Source organism: Indicator indicator, chromosome 13, assembly GCF_027791375.1.
Source record: "Indicator indicator isolate 239-I01 chromosome 13, UM_Iind_1.1, whole genome shotgun sequence".
NCBI classification, from domain to species: domain Eukaryota; kingdom Metazoa; phylum Chordata; class Aves; order Piciformes; family Indicatoridae; genus Indicator; species Indicator indicator.
In genome coordinates, this window is record NC_072022.1 from 19,054,995 (window position 1) to 19,067,419 (window position 12,425).

At 56.2% G+C, this 12,425-nt stretch overlaps 1 protein-coding gene across 3 annotated transcripts; it reads right to left on the bottom strand.

Annotated features, from left to right (window-relative positions):
* Positions 1-6,950: 6,950 nt before the first annotated feature.
* LOC128970645 (mucin-7-like) lies at positions 6,951-12,089 on the bottom strand. 3 transcript variants are annotated; one of them, XR_008489193.1, is made up of 6 exons: positions 11,633-12,089; positions 9,515-9,874; positions 9,210-9,326; positions 8,808-8,893; positions 8,403-8,564; positions 6,951-6,969 (listed from the first exon to the last, which is right to left on the bottom strand). XR_008489193.1 is itself a non-coding variant. In XM_054385958.1 (5 exons), exons 1-5 carry the CDS (start codon positions 11,703-11,705, stop codon positions 8,490-8,492), a joined length of 711 nt encoding a protein of 236 aa, XP_054241933.1. In that variant the 5' UTR covers positions 11,706-12,089; the 3' UTR covers positions 7,344-8,489. The 3 variants fall into 3 exon arrangements, 2 of the variants coding, with proteins under 2 accessions (XP_054241933.1, XP_054241934.1); XM_054385958.1 differs by lacking the exon at positions 6,951-6,969 and having other exon boundaries at positions 7,344-8,564; XM_054385959.1 differs by lacking the exons at positions 6,951-6,969; positions 9,210-9,326 and having other exon boundaries at positions 7,344-8,564.
* Positions 12,090-12,425: the final 336 nt, after the last annotated feature.

Genomic DNA, 12,425 nt, shown 5'->3' on the forward strand with positions numbered 1-12,425 from the left:
GATATTGCTCCTGCTACATCCCCAGGACTTGACAGAGGGGACAGTTCGGCATTCACCAAAGGTCCTGTTCCTCCAGATGGAAGTTCTCCAGTGTTAGCAGGATCCTGCTGAGCACTGATGGCTGAAGGGCTTGTGTCACTCTGGGTATCTGCATAGAGATTGCCATTCCCTGGACCTTCTGCCTGTGCTGTGTCCCCTGCACCCTCAGCCCCCTGACCCTGGACCCCGGCAGTGGGCCATGCCAGTCCCTCACGTGCAAAAGATGATGGGGTGGAGGCATCTGAAGTCGAACTCAAGTCTGTACCAGGTCCACCGACTGCCTGGGAAGAACCAGCTGCTGTCCCCCATGGCTGTGACCCCTCAAGAGATGGAGACACTGCTGCTCCTAGTGCAGCACCGAGGTCAGGGCTTGCTGGTGTCTCTGTGCCATCAACAGAAGGCAGGATGTTGGCCCCAGCCCCTGAGGGTGGGTATATAGCCTCAGGAGCACTGGGGGTGTCTGTTGGGGATGGCAGCAGTTGGTCTTCTCCAGCGGGGATCTGCCATGAGCTAGGTTGCAGGGATGGTTGGGCCAGACCCACAGCCTCCATGTCCCCTCTGGGCAATGAGGTGTCTGGGACTAGAAGATTTGTGCCACCCTGTGCTTCAGTGGGAACCTTTGGGGCCAAAAGTGAGGCGGCCATATCTTCTGCTGCCTCAGGTGCTGTGGGTGCCTCGCTGACTGCAGGTGACAGGGCTGAAGCAGGAGGCTCTGGTGACACCCTGGGAGCTCCCTGTCCATTCACATCACCACTTCCGGACGGGACCAGTGAAGCAGCTGGGCTCAGCGCTACCTGCCCAGGGAGGAGGGAGTGCTTCCCTGGGTTTCCCACTGTTCCTGACACCGCTGGGCTCTCCAGAGGCAGGTGAGATGAGCTGGCTGTACTGAATTCATCATTTACTGCATTTCCCACGTTTTCAGACACTGAAGCCAAGGGACTTTCCTCAGCAGCCAGACCTCTTTCTCCTGTTGGCTCTGGGGTGATGCTCGTGGCACTGCTCACTGCCCTGTCCTGCTGGGTTGTAAGCAGCCCCCCAGCACCAGGGCTGGGGTTCAAGAAGTTGGCACTGGCATCACTTTGGATATCTACTGGCAGGGTTACACCTTCCTCAACTGCTCCTATGGCTGTGGTCAGCTCTTGGCTTGGCAACACAGTGACACCAGCACCCACAGGGCTCCCAGCAGTTGGCTGTGCCACCCAAGCAGCTGTCAGTGGAAGGGTGGTGGGGAAGGACACGGCGCTGGTGGTGAGATCTTGATCTTCTGCTCCTTCTCTAGTCCCAGCTGTGAGGATGTCCTTCTTCACATCTGCAAAGAAAGGGGTGATCCCCAGTGGGGAATTGGGAGTGGCCCCTATCATGTCAAGGTCTGCTTCTGGGGTAACAGTGAGGTGCTGTGTGGAGACAGCAGGAGTCGTCGTGGCTGCAGCAGGAGCAGCAGAATCCCTTTCGATATCCTGAGAAGTGTTAAGAGGCTTGGTCACATTTGTCAAAGTCGGTGTTGTGGTGCCAGACTCGCTTCTCACTGTCACCAAAGCATTCAGCTCAGCCCCAGGAGAGGAGGATGGGCTTGACAGGCTCCCTGCAAAGATGTTCTCAGCTGTCTCAGCATCTGTTGCTGCAATGGTTGTCTCCACAGTGCCCATCACCAGGGCACCAGGCCACTCACTCTCTGCTGTGACAGGAGAAGCTGTCCCTTCAGCAATTGGTGTCTCAGTAGTGACAGGGACAGCAGCACCCCCAAGCCCTGCAAAGAAGCACAAAGAAGCAAAGCATTACACTGAGTGCAGGAGCCAACACCTGCACGGCTCCACGGTGCATCTCCTACCACTGAGCATCAGGAAGCTCCCACCCCTTCTTAAACCCTGCTGCCCTATTCTCCAGACTTACAAGCTCTGATTTAAGGGCCAAGGAGTGCAGTTTGGACTGCCTTAGGCACAACACAGAAACTTTTGTACACCCAGCATCAGCAACCATGGCTGAGAAAAGACACAACTCATCACAGGTCAGGGAGAGACGCCAGTGTTAGCATGGAGGCAAAGGCAGCTGCTGCAACTGGGGATTGTACTGCCTGGCCACTGTGAAGAGCTGGGGCCCAGTAAGCCTAGTTCATAGCCCCAGGGACATCTGTGAAGCTCTGCTGCCTGAAGACAGCCCTCAGCCCTCTTTGCAGGGAATGCCCTGAGTGCAGTAGCTTCTGCAGAGCCTAGGGGGGGTTCTTGTGTTTTGTCATCCTTTGAGCGTCTAAGGGGCATTTAAATATACTTTATCCAAAGGCCTGTGGCAAAACATTTCCTGACTGCAAACAGTTTCTGATACACCACAGTTAAAGTGGGTTCCTTACCCTCCTAAACCTCTACTGGGATGGGATCTTGCAGGCTACTGCCCCCATTCTGCTTGCCTCTGGCTGGGTGCAGGCACTGGGGATTCCCTGACCATGGAGGGAGCATTCAAGAGCTGCTAGGATCAAGCCCTACTTATGGCTCCCTCCTCCTGCTGCCAAAATCCTGCCCCACATCCAGGAGCTTGTCTGAAAGAAGAAGACACCACTCCGCATCCCAGGCCACCCACTGGCACCCACAGGTGATGTTTCACCCAGTCTTATTTTCAGGAGAGGCTCTGGGGAGACCAAGTCACCATTGCTGGCTCCAGGAGGAGCCAGGCAGATCTGCTGACACTTGGCTTTAGGTGGCTGCAATTAAGGGAGATGAAGGGCACCCTGAAGGCAAGACCCAGCAGGGTTTCACCGCAGACTGGCAGCCCCAGTCTGCTTCCCATCCCGGTTCTCCGGTTCATCAGGTTCCCCCTGCCAAGCAGACAGATTTCCCTGCAGCAGAGGTGCCTCCAACCTCGCCACTGGTTCAGATCGTTAGCTTGTGGATAGATTGTGCTGGAGTCATTAATAAACATCATCTCCTGTGCCAGACCAGTCCTCAAGGGGTCCATCCTCCTCCTGCCTCCCATTCCCCATTCTGGCAAGGCTGCTTCCTCACCATCTTCCCCAGCTGAAATAAGCTCTTTGCACAACCCCCTTAGCTGGAGGAGCTCAGCTGCTTCCCTCCTCATCTCAGGGAAAACAAAGTGCATCTGTCAAATCCCCCAGGTCAGTTTGGCATGCTCCACCTCAGTAAATCCATATTTTATCTTCATCCTTCCATGCGGAGCAGGAAACGCCAGCTACCCAACAGCTCCCATTCATGGAAAGGTTGTGCAAGAGGGGCCCCAACACAGAGCACTGGGGTTTGCCCTTCCCCAGGACATGGGAGGGATGGGAGCATCCCTGGAGCCCTGCTCTGCCGGCTGGCTTCCCTCGGATCCCTTGCTGGAGGGGTATGTAGGTTGCCAGGCTGGGCTCTCACTTCTCCCACAGGTCCACATCTAAAACCAGCTCCTCCAGTATCCTGTAAAACAGTTTTCTAATTCTTTGGCTACAATGTACTGCAAAGACTAGTCATAGGAGGAGTTTCCAGTGCAGCCAGGAAAGAAAAGCATCCCCCAAGTGTGCCTGCTGTGCCCCGCAAGAGCTTGGGTAGCACATGTGCTAGCAGAAAAATAGAGGACATACCGTGTAGGATCCATATGCAGCATCCCATGAAGGTGGAAAGTGTCCATCCTCTGGTCCCCATGCCTCAGGCCTCCACGCAGGCAGAGCACTGGAAAGCTGAAAGGGAAGCCAGAGCAGCAAGGAGCTGCTCCCTCTGTCCCTGCCTGCCTGCCTGCCACTCCTGCAGAGCTGGAGTCCTACAGGTGCAATCCTGCTCCTACTCCCTCCTATTTATAGGCCAAAGGAGGCAGGCTGCAGTCGTTGTCCCCTCCCGCCCTGGGTACTTTCCCTCCAATGTCCCTGTCACCGTTCCCTTTCTGCCCAGCCCTCCCCCTGCCTGGATGTCCTGTTCACCTGGTGCATGAGTTGATAGTTACCCAGAGGCCACCCTGCAGAGACTCGGTACCACCAGGGACCTGGGCACAGACCAGTGCAGCATCCTGGACCACAAGCTGGCAAAACTGGTCCCTGAATAGTGCATGGCACTACCAACAGTGGCATGGCAGCTCACCCCATGGACCTCACAAGACTTGCTACCCACAGCAGCCTCCTCATAGTTCCTATGGGACCTGTTTCCCAAGGCAGCCACAGACCCCACAAGACCTGCTTCCCATGCAGGGGAGGGGGCCACTGAGCAGTGGGTGGTGATGATGGGGCAATGACAGATGGTGCCACCGTGCCTGTGAGAACAACACAGGCACTAAAATCAGTGGCTGAGCTGTGTGTCAGCCCAGGGCAAGGCAAAACACAAGTGCCCACTTAGCTCAAGGCTCCCCCAGGAGTAGAGGTAGGTTATAAAACAGGGAGAGGTATGGCTGGGGGAAGGCCCCCGGGTGTCAGCTGAGCTCCCCAGCACTCAGCTGCAACTGTAAGCCCTGGGGATCCCCATCCAGAGTCCCAGCATGCCCCAGTGGGGTTTTAAACCTGCACCTCTGTATGGACACAGCAGTACTGGTATGCTGGGAAGGGATGAACGGGCCAAGGAAGCTCCTCTGCAAGGTGAGACCAGCATCCCCAGAGCATAAAACAGAAGAAGATGTAGCCCCAGACCCCCTCTTCTGCTGTGGGGATTCCGTGGGTCACTTCACCGCTATGGGAACTTCACCTGGGTCTCCTCAAACTTTCCCCCTTCCCCTGGAGGAGCAATTCCCACTCCCCTTGAAACCTGCTGCCAGCTCCCCCCCGTGAACAGCATTATGCAAACCTCCACCACTACAGGGGTTTGTAATCAATTAAATGCTTCTTAACCACAAATGCCCCTAGGAGACTCCTGTAAAGTGTTATTAGGGGTGTTAAGCAGTACACAATGTCCCATCGGAGCTGGCCTCCATTGGGCAGGTGGCAGCGGCAGGGCATACCGAGTGACACCCCGACCTACCAGCCAGGCAGCAGTGACAGGGAACATGCCAGGGGAGGCCAAGTCACGGCCAATTCTGTGAGCCCACGCATTACCCCTGGCAGGAACAGGGCAGAAGCAGTGAAGCAGGCAAGAGGGTTGCTCGTCCGGAACAAATGAACGCCTGCGCGCTGGGAATGCCAGCGAGGGGGAGAGGCCGGGGGCGGGCGGTGCGTCAGGGGCCATGCAAGCAGCGCTGCAGATCGCGATCAGATCACCCAGCCAGAGACCACCTGAGCGGCCGCCGCACCTGGGCAGATGGAGGATTACAGGGGTGTAAACTTGCCGTGGGAGAGTCGTTCCTGCCTGTGCTGACGATGCCATATCGCTTTGGAAAGCCACCCGGACAGGGAATATGTGCTGACGCTGGAGAGAGCTGCTCCGGCTGGTGTTTGAGGTGTAAAACACGGTGGGAACCACAGGGGTTGTTGGAAACACGCTGCTCAGCACAGGGGAAAATAACACAGGTTCCAGCCCACCTCACTCCCAGGTCCTGGCCGTGGTCTACTGGAGACCCTCACACCTGTGCAGAGCTCTTGCCAATGCTGTCCCCCCAAAGCCTTGTTTCCCTGCTGCTACTCCAGTAGAGTCTCGAGGGTGACAAACCAAGCTTGTCCCTCTGCTCTGGTATCAGCACACACTTCTAGGAAAGCCTGTAGCCCCCGTGGGTGTCATCTCTCAAAGATCATGCCCTATTTTTATGCTGGGAGGGGACTTTTCCTTGATCTTCCTGCACCAGCTATACCTGAGACCAAGGTCCTGGCAAGCCACCAGCTCCTGCAAAGATAATTGTCACCTGCAGTTATCAGTGATGAAAGCATTGTATGGACATCAGAGCCTGCAGACAGGGGCAAGGCCATGAATCCCAGCACCCAGGGGCTCTGCACCATCCAGCACAGCATGGCCCAGAATGGTGCCTTATCAGCCTTCCTGGAATTAATGGGTTGGGTGTTCCAGCCCTGCAGAGATTCCAGCATCTCCTCCTGGCATTGCTCTGGCCTCCTGGCAAGGGCATTTGGAGAGGGCTCACAAGTGGTAGTGGTGGGGAACCAGGTTATCCATCAACCCCATAGGTTCTGGATGACTTGGCAAGATGGGTGTGTTGCAACACCCTCCTGCAGGAAAGCAGGAGCCAGGCTATAGCCACTGGCAGGGGTGAAAGTGAGGAGGCCACTGGAAGGAACACCTGAGTCACAAGGGACTTGAGACACACCTCATGATGGGCTCTCTAAACGTAACAGTCCTGGGAACACGGTCTGCTCTCTGGACAATGCTGGTCGATGGGAGTGAGTTACAGTGAAGAGGATGAGAAATTATTTCAGGGATGGGAAAGCAGCAGGACCTGGCTCCAACCTTCCAAGTCTTTACTGGCCAGGGGTCTTTGGCAGGTGAGCAGCCATGGGATGAAGGTGGTGGTCAGTGTTGTGGAGGATGGCAGGCACAGAGAGCATGGGCAGTGTCAGGAGCCTGTCAGAGCTCCATTTCCCCAAAACCTGGGCAGCATCCACTGTGCCCATGGAAGCCACATCCCCCCACCATGTCCATCCTCTCCCTCCCAGGGAAGTCTGGGACCATAAGAGCTCAGATGGACTGAAGCATCTCCTTCCCCTGTTGCCCTACAACCATGGTGGAAGGCAGCTGTGCCGGCAAGGGGACAGCAAGTGCCCCGGTCACCTTTTAATCCCAGCACTTCAGGACCTTTTCCTCCTTTTGTGACGCATTTTGGCTCCATTACCCCAACCTTGGCCCCTGGCCATGTCCCAGGGGCTGAAGTTATGGATTCAACAGCCGGAGAAAGCAGCTCAGTGGGATGCAGCGTGGGAGGACTCTTGGCCCAGCTCCACAGCGTAGGCAGAGCACGAGGACATCTTTCCCAGTGTATCACCAGGCATCCGGCATGGGGACCCCTTCCAGCAGGCTTTGCCTTGCTCCCCAGCTCCCTGTACAGGTGGTAAGGGACCTTTCTTGGTGCCAACAGCTCCAACAAGCCCTGAAAAGCAGGCAGCATCTTAGCAAAGGAGCAATCCTGGGATGCAAGTGGTGTCCCAAATGGAGCATCCTGATGAGTGGCCTGGGCTCAGCTTCCAGCCCCAGCCCAGCTTTTCCCAGCCCCAGCCCAAGCTTTTGCCAGCCCCTGCAAGCCAGCAGGCAGCTGGGTGATCCCAGGGTGTTTTTCCTTGTCCTGTCTGCTGCTGGCTCTTTCCCAGATGGGTGTCAACTGGGGGAGTCCAGGAGGTTTGGCATCCCACAGCCACATGCAGCCCCCCACAGCCCTCCCCATGCCCAGACAGCACAGGCTGCCAGCGAGGAGCAGGGATTAGCCGCAAATAACCCAACAAGCAACGCAGCTATTTTGCTAATTATTTCAGTTTTCAATCTCCCAGAGAGGTGACTTGCTTAGGCTAATAATTGCTTCGGTTGGATTTTATCTGGCTAATTAATCAGTTAATAAATGACTTTGCTGCAGGGGGACAGACGCTGGCAGCCGTCTCTTTAGCTTGGGACTGGAAAAACACAGGGAAGGAGCACAGCCTACGGGATTTCCACGGTCTCATGGTGCACGCAGCTGCCCTGGCAGCTGTGGGGTGTCGTGAGGCAGAGGGCATCAAACTGGGCACCCTCAGCCTGTTGGGGTGCTGGGCTGTCCTCTGCCAAGAAGGGACAGTTCTGAGCCCGTCCCTGAGCTGTGAAGTTTTTGGAACTCAGCTGGTGTTCCTTGCTGGTACGTGGGCTAGATGAAAACCAGGGAAGGCAGCCAGGACAGAAGTCGTCTTTGCCACAGAAAACATGGGATTTCCCTTGGCTGCCCAGCCCATACTTGCACAGGTGTGCTCCTCTGCCAGCAGCACTGCAGGCAAGCCAGGGAGAGCTGGTGTGCTGGGCTCTGGTGTCACCTTCTGCACTGCAGGGCTCAGGAGCTCGCATGGCCCCAGCACAGGGCTCAGATGGGAGAGGGGGACTCTTCCTCTCCTGCGTCCTTCCCAGAGCCACCCATTTTGGCCCACTCTGGATGTGAAGCTGCCATGGAGCATCTCTTAAAGATGCTCATAGCTTCCCTGGGTTGCAGATCTTTGGAGGTCACTATCACTGAGCCCCTGAATGCCCTGGGCACAGCAGAACTGAGGGATCCAGGTCTCTCATCCTCAGTCCTCAGGGTGACTTTCATGGCTGAGCCAACTCAGTCCCAGTTGTAAAAGCCAGCACCACAGGGTCCCTGTCCTCCCAGTCCCATAGCAGCACAAGTGGGAGAGTCCTACTGTGTGAGTTGGATCTGCTGTAGGGTGCTGGGAGGACTCAGGCTCTACAGACAGGCTGTGGGACAGGGCAGGGGCACAGCAGCCCACAGGGAGCACTTGGGCTCCTCTGGGGGTCCACAGTGAAGAACAGGGGATCCCAGGCTCAAGGAGAAGCTGTACAGGTTACCCTAAAGGGCTGCACTGCCATGGAGTAAGGAGCTGTAACTGAAGGCTTGCCAGTCCACATCAGAGCCAGTCGGGCAGGCAGCAGCAGTCAGGTCCTCCTCTGGCCTCGCCACTCCACTGCCAAGCCAGCACACGGGAATGCTGTCTGCAGGTCCTGGCGGAGCTGGGGGGAGAGAACAATCATCAAACCATGCCAGAGAGGGTCTCATACCCTTGCTCCCCACCTAGGAGGGGCCTGATCCTGGACCACTTCTAAAGGAGGGTCTCCCCTTCATCTGAAAGGGCTCTAAGTGACATTCAATGCAAGACCCAGTTGTTCCCCTCCCACTGACTGTTGAACCCTTGCCCCATCTGGCTGGACTGTGGCTGGCAATGCAAAGTGACACCCTCTTCTGGCACACCTCACCTTGGACAACACCAGCTCCTGCACCGTGGTGTTTCCCAGGTCCAGGGGGATGGTTATTCGTAGTGACAGAAAGAGGTGAGATGCACCTAGGGACAAATAATGTGTCTCTGGTTATTGTCCTTAAATCTTGGGCTGCACCAAAGGATTGGGTGGATCCTGCACCCAGGATAGCTGGAACAGACACAGGATCTGTCCCAAGTTAATCATGTCATGGATACCTTGCACTGTCAGGAGAAAAAACCACCACCTCTACAGAAAAGCACATGTTCCACAGAGCATAAATGCCCCCATATTGAAAGCACAGCGAAAGCAGTGGGGCTTCAAGACCCCCTACACTGGCCTCTGGAAGCCCAAAGCCACCAGTGCATGGGGGTGGAAATGTCTATGGGGCAGTGCACTTACTGGTGTTGGATCTGATGGTAGGGCAAACAGGCAGGGTCACTGGCAGGTCTGTAGGGTTGCTGAGGGTAAATTCTGTGGTCCGGGTTGAGTCAGTGGTGGGGGAAGAGGGCTCTGTGCCTGGGCAAAGCAACATTATGTTAGCACTGTCTGCAGAAAGGTGCAGGAGGCTGCTGGTACAGCTGGGGACAGACAGAGTTTAAATGAAGACACACACATGAAGTCACCAAGTACAGCTCAGCATTCCCATGGGGATTTGTTATCCTGACCGTGCCCCTGCCCTCTTGACACCTCATGGCTGTACCCACCTGTGGCTGCACTGGGGGTCGCAGGTTCTGTCAGGGTGCCCAGGGTAGTCCCTAGGGTCGGAGTGGAGATCGCAGGGGTGGTCTTGGCCATGGTCCCTGCTGTCTGGCCAGAAGTGGGGCTGCTCCTGGGGAGTGTAATGCTGGTATTTGGGTCCTCTGTTGTGTCAGACAGGGTTGTCAAGGGCTCAGATGAAGCAGCTGTCTGTGCTGGTGTGGTGGAAGGAGGTGTAGGAGGTGAGGTGTTGTCATTCCCCATGGATGTGCTGGACCTCTCCAAGTCAGAGGTTCCTGTTCCAGGTCTGGAGGAGGGGACAATGGCTGTGGTGGTGGAGTCAGTGGTGGGCAGCAGTGCCGAGGTCTCTATAGGTGTTGGGGAGGTAGAGTGAGTCAAGGACATGGTTGCTGTCACGTCTGTGATGGTGGTCCCTGTAAAGAGCTTGGACAATAAGGTGCACAAAGGCTGGCAGTGAAAGGTTAAGACCATGGCTGTGCTGGGCACAGCACAGCAACACCACCAGCATGACTTCCCTGAGGGACCCAGAGCTATACTTCAGCTATGGAGCATCATAGAATCATAGAATCATTAAGGTTGGAAAAGACTTCTAAGATCATCAAGTCCAAACATCAACCCAACAGCACCATGCCCACTAAACCATGTTCTGAAGTGCCATGTCTACACATTTTTTAAACACCTCCAGGGATGGTGACTCCACCATTTCCCTGGCAGCCTGTTCCAATGCCTGACCACTCTTTCAGTACAGAAAATTTTCCTAAACTTCCCCTGGTGTAACTTGAGGCCGTTTCCTCTTGTCCTGTCACTAGTTTCTTGGGATGAAGAGACTGACCCCCACCTCAGTAAGACCTCCTTTCAGATAGCTGTAGAGAGCAATAAGGTCTTCCCTCAACCTCCTTTTCTCCAGACTAAACCACCACAGCTCCCTCAGCCACTCTTCATAAGACCTGTTCTCCAGACCCTTCGCCAGCATTGTTGCCCCTCTCTGGACAGATTCCAGCAAGTCAGTTTCTTTCTTGTGTAATGCACCATCCTGCAGGGATCAAACATGTGGATCTCTGAATGAGCATCAGAGCAAGGCAGGGCAGGTAAATCCCTAGCCTGACAAAGCAGGAACAAGCCATGGGCATGGCTGGTCTCAGGGCAGAAACTCCTGTAGGCGCCAGCACTAAGACTTGTTCCACCACCTTCACTCATCCCTGGAGGAAGTCAGACAGACTCGACTGACAGGAAGAGCCTTGCAGGAACTGGTGACCGTGAGACGGGAACTGGTGACCGAGAGACAGGCTGGATCTGCAGCAGCAACAGTTTACACAAACCTCTCTGCGGCAGATAGTCAGGAACTGATAGCGCCGGGTGTAAATAATGGGAACGGGGGAAGCAGCCCCACAGAGGGGGGCCAGTGAGGAACGAATCCCAGCTTGCAGATCAGAGTGAGCTAGAGACGTGCAGTGACCCATGAAAGGTCGGCGGGGGGCAGAGGGGGAGCGTGGGGGTGTTGAGGAATGTAGGAGGGCTGTCCTCTCTACTTGCACTGCCTCCACGCCTGGCAGCCTGCTGCCCCTGGGGAAGCCTGGGCATCTCTGACCCTCTCCAAAAAGATGCACAAAGCAGCCTGTCTGCCTGGGCCTTTGCCAAGGGGTGCCTCTGAGGTTCCAGCTTTGAGATGCCAGGTTGGATTCCTTGGTGATCCCAATACAAACCAAGGGAGTCTGAAGCCCTGCCCACATGGGGATGGAGAAACAAACCACAAGGTACTAGCTGCTTTCAGCCATCCTCACTAGAAACTCCCAAAGCCCCCAGCAGGCAACCCCTCCCTGAGATGATGCAAGCAGCAGCTGGTTAAATAATAATGTGAAGAAGGACAAAGGTCTGATCCCAGCCCATGCCCAGGTGGGTGTCTGCACTGAAGGGCCCCATCCTCACACAAAGGAGGAGCTGGAAGCCCAACTCTCCTTCCCGTGTAGCAAACAGCATTCACAGCACTTCACTCTCTGCACCCCACAGCTGCCTGGTGGAGGTGGAGAACTCCAGCACCCGGGGCAACAATGCTCCCCACTCACCACCCACCCCATGGAGACCATCACATCCCATTCAGCCCTTACCCAGCAAGAAGCGTGGCACAGCAAGGGTCAGCAGCAGCAGGAGCAGAGGTAGCCCTCCTCTCTGCCCAGCCATGTCCAGGCAAGTGGGAGCTGATGCCTCCCTGGCAGGCAGTGCTCCGAGCACTCACCACAACCCCAGCACTGGGGTTTCCAGGTCACCTTCACCCAGCAGAGGAGGAGCATCCAGGTGGGTCCTTTTACTCCCCAGGTGTTGGCAGTGAAGTAGGGGTTTCTACCCAACACAGACGCTCCCAGGGATGGGCACGATGCCGAGCGGGCATCAGCTGCACGTCTGGCCCTGCAAGCAGCAGGCAGAGCCACCACAGCTGCAGAGAAGGTCCTCTGCCTGCCAAGGGGATGGTGGCAGTGCAAAAAAGCCCAGGAAAGCAGCCAGGCTGCCAGGGACCCCTGCCACGGGATGGTGTTTGGTGGTGGCTTGCAGCACCAACGCCTTCAGGAGCCAACAGCCTGCTCTGAACGCGGGGAACTGGGAAGCGCTCAGGAAGGGCGTGCTCCAAGCCCAGGGTTTGTCCCCTGGGCTGTCTGTACAGGCATCACTTCCCTGTGTTACAGCATGTCACGGATGAAGCATGCTGCTGACAGTCAGAGCCACTTCCTTCGTCTTGGGGTCAGGGTCAAGACCAGTTGGAGGTGCCTGCAGGCACTGGGCCAGGGTACAGGCAGATGGCCATGCTGGAGGACTGTCAGGGCACAGCCACCCTGCTGCTGCACAGGGACGCTGCCAGGGCACAGAGACGTGGAGGGCATCTCTGAGGTACAGGGACTCTGCCGG

What these genes read in the sequence shown, in the direction of transcription:
- LOC128970645 (XM_054385958.1), bottom strand. Translation starts at nt 11,705, where the DNA reads ATGGCTGGGCAGAGAGGAGGGCTACCTCTGCTCCTGCTGCTGCTGACC. An exon ending in TACCATCAGATCCAACACCA is followed by an intron (nt 8,894 to 9,209) that starts GTAAGTGCACTG and finishes ATTTGTCCCTAG; the next exon opens with GTGCATCTCACCTCTTTCTG. An exon ending in AGGAGCTGGTGTTGTCCAAG is followed by an intron (nt 8,565 to 8,807) that starts GTGAGGTGTGCC and finishes CTCTCCCCCCAG; the next exon opens with CTCCGCCAGGACCTGCAGAC.